Consider the following 16,064-nt stretch of genomic DNA (forward strand, 5'->3'; position numbering starts at 1 on the left):
TCTCCCACTAGTGATTGCGTTGTCCGTTCCTCTAGGGCAAGGCCCCAGTGTGATGCCCCTGGCCCTCACGCCCAGCACAGGGTTTGGTACAGACCAAGGGCCCTGGAGGGCTTTGTGGGGAGTTGGCTAAGTGAGCAATCAGACACGAGGCTACTAAAACCAGCTCTAAAAGAACAGCCAAACCCCATGCACTTCCCACATCTGGAATTTCCAGGAAGTGAGAAAGATGCTGCTCCTCTGCAAGGGCCTGGCGGCAGGCTCCCAGGTACCGTGGCTCCTGCTCCAAGCACAGCCTGAAACCCAGCTAAAGGGCTCCTCACTGAGCCCTCTCCAGGCATCGTGGAAGCTCAGAGGTCCAGCCAGAGAAGGAGACTCAGTAAGCTCCAGGGGAAACTACTGCACCCGGCTTCCGGGCTGCCCCCCTCCCCCCCCCCACACACACACACCATCTTCTACTCCCTAAGCAGCAAGGTAGAGCCAGGTGAGGGAAGAGATGAGTTGCAATGTCAGGAATGTGTGTGCCCTACTCCTCCCCTAAGTACACTCTCCAGGTGATCCTCCACCCACAGCAGCCCAGACAAGATCTGTGACGGGGTAGGGAGCTATTATAGAGTCTGGAGTGGGAAGAACTGACATTTATTTGACAAATGACACTGGTTCTCAAACTTTCATGTTCTGAAGAATCACCCAGAGTGCTCTTTAAAATGCAGTGGGGGCGGGGGCGGGGGGGGGGGGCGGTAAGAGATCAGCCAAAGGACTTGTATGCATGCATATAAGCATAACCAAGGGACACAGACAGTAGGGGGATGAGGGACTGTGCTTGGGGGGAGGGGAGAGGGCAGGCGGGCAGGGAGAGGTCAATGGGGGGAAAGGAGACATATGAAATACTTTCAACAATAAATAATTTTTAAAGTCATAAAAATAAATAAAATGCAGTCTCCTCCTCCTCCCCCTCTGAAAATATAACTGAGAAGGTCAGGGGTTGCCTAGGAATCTACATTAAAAAACAAAACAAAACAAAGCAAACCACTCCCCCCCCCCCCCCACCACCACCACCACCTAGTGATTCAAATGCAAGTAATCCTCAGACTGCACTCAGAGAAGCCCTGGCCAAGAAAGTCTTTTCTGACACCAGCTGTAGATCCAGCATCCTTATCCTCTCCCAACCCCAGCCTCAGGGAGTGAGATGTCTGTGGGGATCCTGGGAAGAGACAATGAACCTGGGAGGCTAACTCACCTCAAGATTCTAATCGGGAGGATTCTATGAAGTGAGGGCCTAGCACAGCGCCTTGCAGAGCAGCCACAGGAAAGCAGATTTCAGCTCACCCCAGGAGGACTCCCATCTAGTGAGGAAGCACCCATCATCCTTGGATAACTCTAAATTCCCTGGCATGACTATGAGACCCCCAGAATGTAGCCTGTGCTTTCCTCTCCAATCCCTCCTCTTCCAGAACTTAACCTTTCCCCATCCCCATCGCACAGAACCTCCCTTGGCCCTTTGAGTGCAGTAAGCCCTCCATCTGTCAGCCTTCCTTGGAGGCTCAGAGTTCCAGCCAGAGAAGGAAATTCAGTAAGCTCTCCTGCAGGATCTAGCCCATTCTGGTGGCTCCACCCAGCCTGCCTTTTCCTACTCCTGGGTTGGTCAGTTCAGTCATGCTGCAGGTCTCAATCTAGAAGTCACCCCTGAAGTTCCCGCTAGCTCCTACAGCTGGACGGAGTGCCCCTGCTCTCTGCTCCTTCTGCGCCCTGTAATAAAATTGTTCACTGCCTGTCCCCCAAACCTTACATTCTACGAGAAATATTTACTGAGTTGAACTGTTGAGTTACAATGAGATGTTGACTTACTGTGGCCTCGTGAGGTCCTCCAGGACCCATTGGCTGGCACTTAGCTGCCTGATAAATGTCTGGCAATGAATGAATGGCAGTGCCCTGGCAGAAAATGAAATCATCTGTCTTGGGAGGTAGTGAGTCCCCTACCGCTTTTCATTCACAGAAGCTGATATCCCTTGTTAGAGATCTTGGGGTATGAGGTGGGGTGGGGAGTGTTGTAGAATGCTGGTTATAACACATGTATCCCAAGGTCCCGCCTGACATGGAAATTACAGGGTAATGACTCTGGCCCCTACTGGAGGGTATCTTTGAAAAGCAGCCAAGGACACAGCCCAATGAGCTGATCACTTGATGTCAGTTTGGTGCACAGCAGTTTGCATTCAGGAAGATAAAGAAAATTCCTTGTTATTGAGGGTCATCCTGGTTCTCTTGTTCTCCACTTCAGAGCCAGCTTCTCTCACCCCCACCTCTGAACACATGGGTTCTTGCCAGGCCTGTTGGAACCCATTGGATATAGAGAGGCCCCACCAGCCTGGAGGTGAGGCCAGTTTCCTGAGTACCAACTCCCTGAATGTATTTGGGGTGTAGCCCCAGCAGCCAAGCCTAGCCATCGCAGGCTAATGGTACTAAATGCCCAGCCCCCTGGGGACTTGGCCACATTGGCTGTCAAGACAGGACAAACCAGGCTTTGAGCATGGGCCTGTCATTGGTGATATGTGGGCATATCTACAAGACAGGCCAGGAGCCAAACAATGCACTGAGCCCCAGGGTAGCACTCAGACCCGCTAGAGAGGTTGCATGGCTTCCTGCAATCTACTTCCAAAGCACAGATCTTTCCAGAATGTTTTCACTGTCCCCAAGAATCCAGACTGTGGATAGACCCATGCCAGCCCTCCCTCACCCCCAACCCTACTCCAGGAAGATAAGCTTCAGGGGCCTGAACCTGATGAGTCAGGGTGTCTGAGGGTGGGCTGGAGGCAGGAGCCCAGGAGTATACATTTAACCTGCTACGATTAGCTGTGTGACCTTGGGCAAGCCCCTTCCCTCTTAGTCTCAGATCCCTCCTTTGCAAATAAGGGATAAGGGCTAGATTGGTGTTTCCTGACCTTGCCTATGAATCAGAATCATCTGGGTGGTAGAAAGAAAAAGAAACTTGAAAATACAGATTCCTGGGTCCCATCCCAAAGAGCCTACAGGAATTTGCATCCCAGGGAGGATAGGCCTACTAAAGCTCTGGCCCCCAACCCCAACCCAGTTAGGAAGCCTCTGGGGCCCCTTAAATTATCCCCAGCCCCCTACTCTGAGAAGCTCTTTGGGTTACAATGATCCCAGCCACATCCCATCTCTTTCCAACCTCTAAGCCACCTCAGGCTAGGGTAAGCTGCCCCTCCTCTCTTGCCAAAGAGCTCTGGAGCCTGAAGCACTCATCAGTGAGCAGTTTATTATCCATCCACCCGTCCCAGACTCCCAGCACCAGGGCCCGTACACAATCTAGACACAGCCTTCACTCCAGTCAGTCCTCCCACCCAGCCTCCGTCCTCCGTGCTGTCCCTCACTGAGCCTTCCCTGGCAGCACCAGGCCCAGGGGGCCACATCTCAGCTAGGGGAGGAGGAGGGGGCCAGGGGGAAAGAGGCAAAAGCTGGGGAAAGAAGAACCAGATTGGCCCCAAGCTTCTGGAACCACCACCCCAGGATGAAGGGAAAGTGGGCAGGGCTGGAGGGGCCAGGAAGCTGGAATTGCCAGGTGATGGTTCAAGCAGGAGGCTCATCTCCAGGAGGTGCTGGGAAGCCACTCAGGTCTCGGCCAATGATTTCACTCACTGTAATGGAGGGACAATGGAGAGATTGGGCTAGGGGCAGCTCCCTTCCTTTTCCAGAGACCCCCAACCCATGCAAGACAGGCTTTAGTCTAAGAAGCCTCTAGGCTCCTCCTCCACTGGGCCTCACTTTCCCCAATATATCTTAACACCTGCTCCCAATCAAATCTGCTCAGCTCCATTCATGTGGGCTCCCGGGCCCCCATCGTAGCCCTCTCCTGCTGGCTCAGCAGCCCGCAATGTCAGGACAATCGCTGTCAGCAGGGCCAGTGGTGGGTGTAGTCAGTGGGAGGAAGAGGCAAAATATCAAGGTTCTTCATCACCAATCCTGACCACAGTCAGCATGTTTAGGGGGAAGCTGAGGCAAGGGAAAGCATGCCTGACTGAGACCTCAGCAAGCCACTGCTCCTCTCTGAAATTCAGTGCTTCAATCTGCAAACGGGGGAGGTATATTAAGTGATCTTGAAAGTACTTGTAATCTGTGATTTTGTGATCTGGGGCAGAGGCAGGAACTCCATGCACCCTTCAGAATTAAGTTAACGGGGTTCATGTGGCTGCATGCACCACGAACTTGCCTCCTGAGACCCCCTGACTGGTCTCAAGGGATCAAGCGCCAGCCCTCAGCAAACATGCAGAGCAATCTCTTACACACACTCACACTTGCAGCGGCCAGTTCCACACTCACCTTCCTCCAGCGTGATACCCTGGATAGGGACACTGTCTCGGAAGCCGCTGCCGTTGCCATAGCCACCCCTGGATTTCTCCTGCTCCGGAGTCCCCTCCCCAGGGCCATAGCTTGGCCCTACCTCATTGTACCCCTCAGGAGGTGGGGGGTGAACACCACTCTGGGGAGGGAAGGGGCCTTCCAGCGGTGGGGAGGAAGGCAGTGGAGGCTGGAAAGGGGCTGGAGGAGGGAATGGCAGCCCCAGGGGGAAAGGGGAGGCCCGTCCCCCATAGGGGTCACTGGGAAAGGGCCGAGGAAGGAAGGAGACTGGTGGACGGGCACAACCTGTGGTACCCCCAGTCTCAGGGAACATCCGAAGGCCAGGTCTGTATGATGGTGGGGGCCCCGTTTGGGGGTACAGAGGGGGTGTGCCATAGCTGAAACCTTCTGACAGGTAAGGAGGTTCGTAAGCAGGGTCTTCATGGGGATAAGAGGAGTAGGGGGGTCTGGGGGGTGAGAAGTCCATGTCAGTGCCGAAGGAGGGGCCTGAGGCTGAAGGGAAGCCCCGGAGAGATGAGTCTGGTAGGGGCTCCTCCTTGAAGATCACTGGGTGGATATGAAGCAGGAGGACACACTGGTGAGAAGACTGGCAGCACCCCCCGTCCCCCCCCCCACACACACACACACACTGCACACCCTCCATCTACCTTCCCATCCCAAGATCCCTCACGATGAAGGCATGGCATCCCTCTGCCCTGCCAACGCTCCCCTCACCCCCACACCCCACCGTGGGCTGTCCTAGAGCGCACCAGGCAGGAACTTGAAACTCTGGGTAGGGCTGCGCTTCCTGCGCCCGTTGGAGACATAAAAGTAGACCTGGACGGGCCGGGACACCCGCTTGTTGCTGTACTCAGGGACAGTCAGGGTCAGTGTCACCTGGAAGGAGCAGAGGATAGGCAGGGAGCCCTCAGGAACCTAGGCTCAGCCCAGCCCTTCCAAGGACCGGAACTCCACCTCCTGGATTTTTCCATTTGCTAAGGAGTGAAGTTCATCCCCTAGAGAAGAACCTGCTTCAAGGGGCCAGAATGTGTCCTCTAGAAAAGAACAGGTCACTCCTGGAGTCCCTTCCCCTGGTCAAGGGCCACTCCTGGGAATTCCCTGCCGTCTTCCCCGCCCCCACCCCGCCCCGCCCAGATGGTGGGCACCCCAGTGACACTTGTACCTCATTGCTCTGCAACCGGTTCACAGTGGCCTCCTCCTCCCATTGCAGCTTTCCATCTGTGCAGGGGGAACAGACTACTCCAGCCCAGCTCCAGGGCCCCCACCCCATACCCAGTCCTCTGCCACTTCCCCTCCTGCTAGAGCTGAGGCCAGATTCAGAAGGCCTCTACAAGGCTTCACTCACAAAGAAGCCTGCTGCATGTTTATTCAATTGAATGGAAAAGGCAGGGTTTTAAACTGTCTATAAGAATAGAGCAGCAAGCTGAGACCAACAGAGATAGCAGGACCAGCCTAGGAACCAAAGGGAGTGGGGGACAAAAGCAACTCGTGAACCCTCCCATCCTGTTCCAAACATCCCCTCCCATGATAGTGTTGGGAGGAAGTTCAAGGATAGGAAAGGGTCCTAGCTTGAAGGAGGGCAATGAGACCTCAAGTCTCATGATCCAGCATCTCAAAATCTGCTCTATATGAGCACCGGTGCTAGGGCTCTTGGTGTTCAGGGTTGGGAGAGGACAAAGGCCTCAAGCTGGTGGGTGCACCTGGGCCCCTCGGTCTTCCCTTCTCCCTCTGAGGCTCCATCTTGGGGTATGTCACAGGCTCTCGTAATCATAGCTGTGCTACTGGCTCATAACTCAGGAGGGACTGAGCATGGGACTATGAAGTTTACCTCTTCCCTTCTCCTCATTGACCCTATCCCAGCCGTGGGCAAACTACGGCCCACGGGCTGGATCTGGCCCGTTTGAAATGAATAAAACTAAAAAAAAAAAAAGACCGTACCCTTTTATGTAATGATGTTTACTTTGAATTTATATTAGTTCACACAAACACTCCATCCATGCTTTTGTTCCGGTCCTCCGGTCCAGTTTAAGAACCCATTGTGGCCCTCGAGTCAAAAAGTTTGACCACCCCTGCAGCCTATCCACATGGGGTCAATTATCTCAAAACCAACTTCTCCCTAAAAAATGGAATGTGTATTTCTTACACTTGTTCACCATCCTGAGCATTACAGATTGCTGTCATGCCCATGAAGCAGAAAGTCCAAGAGGAAGGATAGTCTATCTGCCTGTTTTACAGAGAAGTTAGTTTAGTGGCAGTGCCAGAGTTCTTTCACCTGCCTGTCCCAACTCTTCCCCACTGCCCTTCCTTCCCCAGTGAGTACTCACCGGGGCCCCTCTCGATGAACACCACCTTGGAATCCGGCAGGAAGTTGGAGCCAGTTAGCACTAGCTCCTCTCCTCCTCTCACGGAGCAGGCACTGGGGCTGTAGGCCTCCACCTGGGGCAGCTCCTGGGCCGAGCGCTGGGCTGCAGAGCAGTGCAGGAAAGGCCTGGCTGGACTGCATATGGAGAGGACAGCCTCCTCTGCCCCATGCCCTTGGAATAACTGCCACAGGGCCCTGGAGGAGCCCTCCTCGGTGGCAGACACACAAGTAAACCCACGGAGCCCCTGGGGTGGCACACACCATGTAGAGAGACACCCAGGCAGACAGTGAGCAGCAGGGCAGGCCAGAGAGTTAATCAAACAAGTGCACAGAGCCACCGACCACAGAGGGAGGACAGGGGCACTCTAGTCCATCCCAGAGACAGAGTCAGCAGCAGGGGCAAATTAGAATACTCCTCCCACCATAGAAATGAGGGCTAACTCCTTTGCAGCGCTACCCAAGAAAGATGGGGCACAGGACACTATGCAGAGGAGATAAGGTGGACAGACAGACACACAGACAAGATGGTCACAGAGACAGAGAGATGGCATAGGGCCTCTTTGCTCACAGCACTCGATGGGCACTGATGCTGTCTGCACAGAGACGACCTTCCCGCTGCCCTGGGGCACGTGTACCCGGAATACCAGCCGCACACGTGTGTTCTTGCGCCCGATATCCGTCTCACCCTTCCGCAGCTCAATGTCTGAATTCCGAAGCTTCAGGATTCCAGCACAGTCAATGCTGAAGGCAAAGAATGGAAGGCAAGCCTTCCCAGCTGAAGCCAGCATGGTAATACCCGCACCCCAAGAGGGAAGCCCCCCAACCCTCTATCCAAAGCCCTGAAGACCTGGTCTGGGAGCCTAGGAGGACTATTTTAACCCAGAGGTGGCCTCTGCAGACTGCTCCCGAGCCCCAAAAGTCCTCTTCTAGATGGTGAGGAAGCCTGAAACTGCTCCTCTGGATGATGTCTAGCTCTCCTGGGAAGAGGAAGCATGGGAAAGACTGGTCCTAAAGCCTGAGGACAGAGGGGGAGTAGAGTGGGAACCTACTTGGCTGCCATGTTGTTCTCAGGAAGCAGGGTCATCTCCAACACCTTGGTACCACTGACTACAGCTTCATAGCTGGCCGTGGCCACCATCTTGCCGGTGATGCGGTGCACCTGATAGAAGGCATGAGGCCGCAGGTTCCTTTCGTCTGCAGTGCCGATGAACATCTGTAGGGTCAGTGGCTTCTCACTGTAGCCTAGGAGCTGGCAGAGGGAGACACAGGCAACACAACTGAAATCTCCGCTGTCTGATCTTTCATCCATCCCAGGGTTTTCAGTCCTCCAAAGGGTAAGGCTAGTGAAAGACAAAGGATATCCTGGAAGGGATTCCCAGGGGGGATTGGGCATCTGTTGTGGAGAAAATGTGGCCTGGAGTTCACAGTGTTATTCTTGGAATAAGGCTCAAACTGAGCTGGGCAAAGGGGAAAATCTCCCAAGAGAGACTGGCCCAACTCAATGAAGACAACCTAACTCCCAGTGAACTTTGGCCTCAGCCTAAGCCCTCCCCCACATCTGGCAGGCCATCATTTTCCACAGTAGACATGAGGCTGGTGTCCCATGGGATGAAGGGAGTGGGGGTGGAGGGATAGAGGAGTAGAAAGTATATCCGGGTCCTTGAAAGGCACCCTTCCTCCCCCAACTCCAGTCTGCCTACAGGGTCACTGCTGAGAGGGAGTGTGGGAAAGGGCAGTGCCACGGGTCTGCACAGCTGGAGCCCATCTGCAGGGATCTGGGACTGGAGAAGAGGAAGGCTATCAGGCCTCTGCCCCTTACCTTGACTACAGGGTGACCACCAGGAGCAGCTTTGACAGCACCTCGGCTGCCCTCTGTCTCATAGTGGGCCCGATGGTGGGCTCGAGGCTGCACCTCAATCCTCAGCTCCAGCTGCTCGTACTGGCTGGGCAGAGGCCAGTCCAGTGGGGGTAGGGCAGAGGTCCTAGACAGAAGAAAAGAGCACTGATCATCTATAGCAGTGATGGCGAACCTATGATACACGTGTCAGAGGTGACACGCAAACTCATTTTTTTGGTTGATTTTTCTTTGTTAAATGGCATTTAAATATATAAAATAAATATCAAAAATATAAGTCTTTGTTTTACTATGGTTGCAAATATCAAAAAATTTCTATATGTGACACGGCACCAGAGTTAAGTTAGGGTTTTTCAAAATGCTGACACGCTGAGCTCAAAAGGTTTGCCATCACTGATCTATAGCCTCAGACTCTGGTCAGGGCAGCACCGAGTCTCAGCTCCCTGGCATGTGAGGGAGGAGGGGATTTGGGTGTGGGAATAAAATAGTCCAAAAGCCCAGAAGCAGGGTGAGAGGGGAAGGGCCCTCAGAACCCCTCAAGATGAGGGTGTGGAAGATGGCACCGGGCCTGAGACTCCCTCCTTCCCAGCTCTGAGCACAGAGTCTGAGGTGGCAATGGTTCACTTGGATACAGAGGAACCCAAAGCCCATCCTAATCCTTAGACCTGGATGGGAAAAGAGTCCAGGAAAGAAGCACCATTTCAGACTGAACATGGCCTCGGAGATAAACCCCTTTGTTTTTCAAATAAAGAAACTGAGACCCAGATGTTAGAACATGGTGAGCCAAGCAAGCCAGTGACTGACAGAAGCCAGGACTGAGCACACGCCCTGTTCCCAGTCAGTGCCCATTCCACTAGTTGGGACTGGACAGGTCCAGTCAGGGAACTAGGGGTTATTCCTCTATTGAGCTCCCAGATACCTGAGGCCAGGGGCGGCCTCAACTGGTGATGGTCCCCAGGTGCTATTTGGCAATGTCTAGAGGCATTTTTTGGTTGTCACACTAGAGGAGGGGGTACTACCAGCACCTAGTGGGTAGAGGTCAGGGATGCTGCTAAACCATCCTACAAAGCCCAGCACAGCCTCCACAACAAAGAATTATCCTGTTCAAAATATCAGTAGTGCTGAGGGTGAGAAACCCTGCCCTAGGGGAACCAAGGAGAACAGGTGTTAAGGTTTCTTTTCCCGGGAAACTTTCCTGGATGGAGCCAGCTCAACCTGACATCCCAAGATTCAGGATTATTGAAATGGACAGGATTCTTTGAGGGTAAAATGGATAAAAGAATGCAAGAACTGCTTGTTTTAATATGAATTTTTGTCTTGCAAATATATGCTATTTTAATTCAAATGAGCAGCTATACTTTTAAGGCACAAATTGGGCCCTAGAAATTAAAAGTTAGAGAAGGGGGACTTCCTGCTACCCCGTGTAAGTATGAAATCCATTCCATAGTCCATGTCCAGACCATGCCAGCCCAAAACTAGGTGTGGAGGACCCTAGAGCAGCGGTTCTCAACCTGTGGGTTGCGACCCCTTTAGGGCTCAAACGACCCATTCACAGGGGTCGCCTAAGACCATAGGAAAACACATGTATAATTACATATTGTTTTTGTGATTAATCACTATGCTTTAATTATGTTCAATTTGTAACAATGAAATTGGGGGTCACCACAACATGAGGAACTGTATTAAAGGGTCGTGGCATTAGCAAGGTTGAGAACCACTGCTCTAGAGGAACTCCCGCTTTGCCTAAGGGGTGGGGGCGGGGCGGGGGCGGGGCTTTTTCTTATTGATCCACAGGGAATGATTATCCTTTTGCAAATCATCAGTTTGTAGAAGGGGTATGTTGCTGTTGATTTAATCCTCCCTAAAAGTGGGTAAATGATAGCAGCCAAGCTGGTTACAGATTCTCTTTTTGAAATGCCAAGGGCACAGAACTAGGACCTTTCTTCAAACTGATCCCTTGACCTGCTCCAAAGTGGAATGGCAGTGGTGCCGGGCACAACCCTCACCTGAAGATGGGGCTGTGTCCCCCAATCCGGGCCTTGGACCAAGCCAGAGGGGAGGGCACTGCCAGGTAGTCCATGCCAGCTCCCTCCTTCCGAGCACCACCTGGAGGAGCTGCAGTCTCCTCTGCTCCCGAAGGCAGCTTCCCGTTGCACGGAGCCGGCTCCTCAGACCGAGGCAGGGTCACTGCCTGCTCACTGGAAGTCCTCCGGGTTTTCTGGGGGATGCTCTCGGCTGGTGGGGCCCCCACATAGTCAAAGGGGCCAGGGGAGCCAGGATCCCGGGCCAGAGGCAGTGGGGGTGGTGGAGGTGGCTCGGACCCCTCTTCTCCCAGGCTGCCCCGGCGGGACAGAGCTGGAGAGGCTGAAGATGGGGTTCCGGAGCTTGAATAGCGCCTTTTGCCACATGGAGAGGCTGGCCGTGGGGAGGCTGGGGAGGGCCCAGGAGCACTGAGAAGTAGCCAGCTATCTTCTGGTCCCCGGCCTCCAGGGCTTGGACCATACAGGCTCCAGGGATCATCGGGGGTCCATGGCCTAGGGGATGCCCGGGGCGAGGGCAGTGGGGAGCCCAGGCCAAAGCGGGAGGCCGCTTCGTTTAGCTCAGACTCCACCTCATCGCAAGCGGCATACAGGGCGGCCTCATCAGAGGCGTCTGAGAAGAAGCTCCAGGAGGACAGGCTGCTGCTGCCAGGGCTGGGGCTGAAGAAGGGGCCCCCGCCCTGGCCCCCTGCCTCTCGGTAGCCTCCAAAGCCTTCTGGTGGGGGGTAATCCCTGGGAGAGCCGTCCCCCCAGGCATCGGGGTTGTCCTCCAGGGTGGCTGGCGGGTCAGGCGTGGGAGAGATGGAAGTGATGCGGATGCTTGGGCACTCCAGGACACGGCCTCCCCCGGCCCCACCCGAGCCCCCTCCGGGCCCCCCCAGCCTCACCGAACGAGCCGGCTGGCTCTCCCAAGTGCCAGGGGAGGGGGCTGGGCGGGGCGGCGGCGAGTGCATGCCAGGCCGAGGGGGTGGTGGCCGGGGAATGCCAATAGGGGCCGCGCCATAGGGAGGGGGCTCCCCCAGGGCCAGGCGGCAGCATGTCGGAGTGTCCTCTGAGTCCAGTTCTGTCGAAATGGGGAGGGAGGGGGACAGAGAGAGGGGGATAGAGAGAGGGATGCCACGGGAGATGGGGAGAGAGAGAAGCAGGTGAGAAGATGTCTGGGTTCCTGGAGAGATCAACCCCCTTAGTCTTGTATGCCACCCCCTCCTCAGCAAAGAGGGGTCTCTAAGGTGCCCTTCAGAGCCACAAAGACAGAAGCACCGTTGAACCTCGGAAGGTGGAAGAGACGGATTCAGAAGCGCCAAGCCTGTTCCCACACGGAAAACCCCACACTCTGAGCCCCCTGCCCTGGGACCTGGGGCACCAGACGGGGTGGGTCTGAAGGTGAGGGATGTAGGTCGAGAGGGGCTGGAGTGGGGCCTGGAGGCGCGTTTAGAGAGGCGCCCGGCTGGGCTGGGGGCGACTCACACATGAACCCAATTAGTAGCGGTTCCCAAACCCCCAAACAGCGCTGGCAGGAGCCCCAGTTGCTATCGCAACAGTGGCCAGGGAAGAAGGGGGGGCGGGGGGCGCGCCAGGGCAGTGGTGACGAGGAGAGGTGGCTCCTCCCTCGCTCCCCACCCCCCCCCAATTTGGGGGCGGGGGTGCTGCTCGCCCGGCCCGTGGGGTGGGGTGGGGGGGGGCGCGCGCTGCACGGATTCCGTGCGAACGGCAGCCGCCGCCCCCGGCACGGTCCCAGCCATCTGCCTCTTGTTGCGGCCAGACGGGGAGGGGGAGGGGCGCCCCGGCGGGCCCCGAGAGTGCCCGGGGTCCCGGCCCCGGCGTCGGGTCCGCCGGCCTCGGGCTCGGTCTGCAAGGGGCACGCTCCGGAGCCCAACCTTCCTTTCCCGGGGCGGCGCCGGGGGTCCCGGGACCGCCGCTCCCGCTCGCCCCCGATCCCAGTGACAGTCGGCCCAGCCGAGAGGCGGCGCGCAGCCAGCGGCACCCCCGCCCCCACCCCCGTCACCACCTAAAAAGGAGAAAGTGGTGCCCGGCCCCCCGAAGACCTCCACAGAGCCCCCGGCCCCGCGACTCCCTTCAACCTCCGACCCTGTCCTCTCCCTCCCCAGGCTCGCTGCCCCGGGGTCCCCAGACTCAGAATCCCCGGGCCCTGCCCTCTCGGACCCAAGACCCCCTCCCAGCCCCGCACTAACCTTCCCCCGGGCCCCCTGCGCTCAGCGGGGGGGCCTCCTTCTCCTCCCCGAACACCAGCTTAAATTCCAGCTCCTCATCCTCGCAGCTCGCGGCCCCCATGGATCCGGCCGGAGCCCCCCGTCCCGGTCCGGGTGGGAGGGGGCGCTCAGGAGGCTGCCGTCGCTGCGCCCGCGGCTCCCTCCCGCCCCTTGTCTGAGACGCCCCCTCCTCCGCCGCTGCCGCCTCCCTCCGGACGCCCCCTAGTTATTATAGAAACTTTTCCAAACTTTTTTCCCCAAACTTCTTCAAAGCGGGCCCCCCCAGCCCGGCCCTGATTGGCTGCCCGGGATGCTCCGGCCCCTCCTCCGGGGATGAGATGGGAAAACCACGCGCCCCTCGTCCTTCCCCACCCTCCCTCTCTCCCTCTGTCCTCCCTCCAGCCCCTCCCCCTCAAGAAAAAAAAAAAAGAGAACAAAACTGAATTGGAAAACGGTCCCTCCAGCGTGGGATGACCACAATGGTGCCGATTGGCCCGCGGTTGTGACAATCACTGCCCGATGCCTGGAGCACTACCACCCCCAACCCCCAACTTAGCTGAAGTTCAGGGGCTCCGGGTCCGAGTGCCTTAAAGAGGCCACATTTGGGGCTCGCGGGGTGGAGGGCCCACGGAGACGCTTTCTTACGTTCTGAAGGAGTTCCGCAGCCACCAACTAGCTAGAAAGGACCCCCTCTCCTCCTCTTTCCCTCCGAGCCTCAGGCCAAGCGGACTGCGGGGTGCAGAGTGGATGCAGGCTGCTCTGCAGAGGGAAAGGCCCTTCCTTCCAAGTCCCTCGCCTGAGCCCGCCCTGCCTGGGCCTTCGAGAAGCCTTGGCTCAGTCAGAGCAGCCCCTCCACCGGCTGTCTCTCCCCCACCCCCAGCCCCCCACCCTACCCCAAAGGTGAAGAAACATTCAGCTGTCCTGGAGAACTGTTCATGGGTCCACGGCCCCAGATGGGCGAGGATCCAGGCCGGGCTTTTCCGCTGCCCCTGTCCCAGGCACCCAGAGGGGCCATTAATTAGCCTCCTAGGGAAGTCGGCTCCCCCCACCCTAGAACTGCAGCCCGGAATGAATCTCTGACTCTTTGGCATCCCGCTCCGGCTCTCCTGAAAATCCCGGCCAGGTTTACTAGGGGCCCAGAGCCCGGCGACTCCAAGGGCCCCTAGTAGGACACCTGTCACCTGGGCGGGAGGAGGAAGAAAAACTTGGACTGGATTTTCTAGGAAGGGCCAGCAAGGAAGGGCCCCGGTGTGTGAGAGGGAATTAGGTCCGAAATCCCTGACTCAGACGGCGGAAGGGGTGGGGTGTCACCCCCTCCCCCGCCGCCCCGCGCGGACTGTCCACTTCAAACTTTTCTAACACGCGATCTTTCATGTAAATCCCTCCGGCTCGGGCTGCTTCCCCCGTGGCGCCCCCCACCCCCGCACCTAAAGGGTTAAGCGACGGCCCTCGGGTCAGACGTTTACAAACACTCGCGAGCCGGGCGGGACCGCGCCCGCTACTCTAATGAGAAACAGGCGCTGCCGGGCGGGGAAGCGGGGCGGGCTGGCCGGGCGGCCCGAGCTCCCCTCCCTCGCCTCCCTCCCTCCCTCCCTCCCTCCCATCCTCCCTATGGCCCGCCCTGGGGACCCCCCAGCCCCCGGGGACCCCAGTGACGTGCGGAGCTGCCCCGGCTCCGAGCCCAGGCCGCGACGCGGGAGGGGCGGGGAGAAGAGGCCGGCCGGCGGGGAGAGAAGAATGTTCCGCGGCCGGGCGGGAGGCGGCGGGTTTGATTTTCCCCCTCTGGTGGGTCTCCTCGGGTTACACTTCCCTTCCAGCCCCAACTCGGAAATAAAGGGAGGAGAGGCGCACGAGGAGGGAGAGCGAGGAACACCCGAGACCTGCGACGGCGCCCACCTAAGCGGGAGGAGGGGCCAGGGAGGTGGGCGCGGGGGCGCGAGGGGCGGGGTGCAGCCCGGCCCGGCCCGGCCCCGCGGCCCTCCACCCCGCCAGCCGAGCCCCCTCCGCGCCGCGGGCAGACGCGCACATTCTTTTCAAATGTCATTATTTCCTTTGATCCTGGGCAGCGTTTCTCCATGTGTCTGGCTGGGCTCCTGCTCAGCCAGCAGCCTCCCCCTCTCACCCCCTTTGTGTATTTTCCTGGAGAACCTGCCCCTCCTCCCAGCATCTGGAAGGCCCCGAGGGCTGGCGACGGCGCACATTCCCCTGGGGACTCTGGCCTCGCCTCCCAGTGACTCAATTTCCCCTCTGCGGGTGCTGGGGGGGACGGGGGGGCGGCGAGGAGAGAGCTGTGAAGCGCAAATGTGGCACCAACGAGCCTGGAGACTGCTGGGGGTGCCAAGCTCCTCTCAGGGGAGTGGAGGGTCCCCACTCGGGTCTGCCCGGCGGCAGCAGAGGGATGGAATTTATGACTTCTGCCATGTCCTGCCTCGGGGAGAGCGGGTAGCGGTAAACTTAGGTTGCCCTACACTTCTCCCGGCTGGCGACTACGGAGACCCAAGGCCCTCCCTCCCGCAGCTCCGGGTTTCTGGCCCGCCCAGCCTCTGCCCTGGCTGCGCTGCCCCCTAGCGCGCGCACCTGAGCACAGCTCGGCTCTCTCACCTGGCGAGGGTGAAGCAGTTTGCCTCGGGCTCTGCACTTTCACAAGCATAATTCCACGGCCTTGGAGGTGGTCGGTTTTTTGTGGGTTTTTTTTTTTTCATTACACAAGATACATTCTTCTTGCAAATTATTCAAGGCATACAAAAATATATAGAGCCCTGGCCGGTTTGGCTCAGGGGATAGAGCGTCGGCCTGCGGACTGAAGGGTCCGGGCTTCCATTCCGGTCAAGGGCACATGCCCGGGTTGCGGGCTCGATTCCCAGTGAGGGTCGTGCAGAAGGCAGCTGATCAATGATTCTCTCTCATCATTGATGTTTCTATCTCTATCTCCTGCTCTCTTCCTTTCTGAAATCAATAAAAATTATTTTTTTTTGTTTTTCTTTATTGATTAAGGCATTACATATGTTCTTATCCGCCCATTGCCCCCCCCACCCCCACTCCCCACCCCCTCACCCCCCCACCCCCGTTCATGCCCTCACCCTCCTGGTGTTTGTGTCCATTAGTTAGGCCTATATCCACGCATACAAGTCCTCTGGTTGATCGCTCCCCCTTACCCCACCTTCCCTGCCTTCCTTCTGAGGGTTTTTTGTTGTTGTTTTTTAAAGGTGGTGGAATATTTTTTTAAT

At 57.2% G+C, this 16,064-nt stretch overlaps 1 protein-coding gene across 2 annotated transcripts; it reads right to left on the reverse strand.

The window, feature by feature from the left end:
- Positions 1-1,083: 1,083 nt before the first annotated feature.
- On the reverse strand, positions 1,084-13,109 carry NFATC4 (nuclear factor of activated T cells 4). Of its 2 annotated transcripts, XR_004974940.1 has the most exons (11): positions 12,820-13,109; positions 10,595-11,690; positions 8,553-8,715; positions 7,783-7,982; positions 7,302-7,474; positions 6,696-6,836; positions 5,534-5,589; positions 5,121-5,247; positions 4,333-4,917; positions 1,846-3,650; positions 1,084-1,343 (listed from the first exon to the last, which is right to left on the reverse strand). XR_004974940.1 is itself a non-coding variant. In XM_036354399.1 (10 exons), exons 1-10 carry the CDS (start codon positions 12,917-12,919, stop codon positions 3,583-3,585), a joined length of 2,709 nt encoding a protein of 902 aa, XP_036210292.1. In that variant the 5' UTR covers positions 12,920-13,109; the 3' UTR covers positions 1,084-3,582. The 2 variants fall into 2 exon arrangements, 1 of the variants encoding a protein (XP_036210292.1); XM_036354399.1 differs by having other exon boundaries at positions 1,084-3,650.
- Between the last annotated feature and the right edge of the window lie 2,955 nt (positions 13,110-16,064).

This window comes from Myotis myotis, unplaced genomic scaffold (assembly GCF_014108235.1).
Source record: "Myotis myotis isolate mMyoMyo1 unplaced genomic scaffold, mMyoMyo1.p scaffold_m19_p_1, whole genome shotgun sequence".
NCBI lineage: Eukaryota > Metazoa > Chordata > Mammalia > Chiroptera > Vespertilionidae > Myotis > Myotis myotis.

Coding starts and splice junctions, on each gene's coding strand:
- NFATC4 (XM_036354399.1), bottom strand. CDS start 12,919: ATGGGGGCCGCGAGCTGCGAGGATGAGGAGCTGGAATTTAAGCTGGTG. Junction 6,837..7,301: donor ATCAGTGCCCATCGAGTGCT/GTGAGCAAAGAG, acceptor ACTGCTCTGCAG/CCCAGCGCTCGGCCCAGGAG. Junction 5,590..6,695: donor GTTCATCGAGAGGGGCCCCG/GTGAGTACTCAC, acceptor CCCCCTGCACAG/ATGGAAAGCTGCAATGGGAG.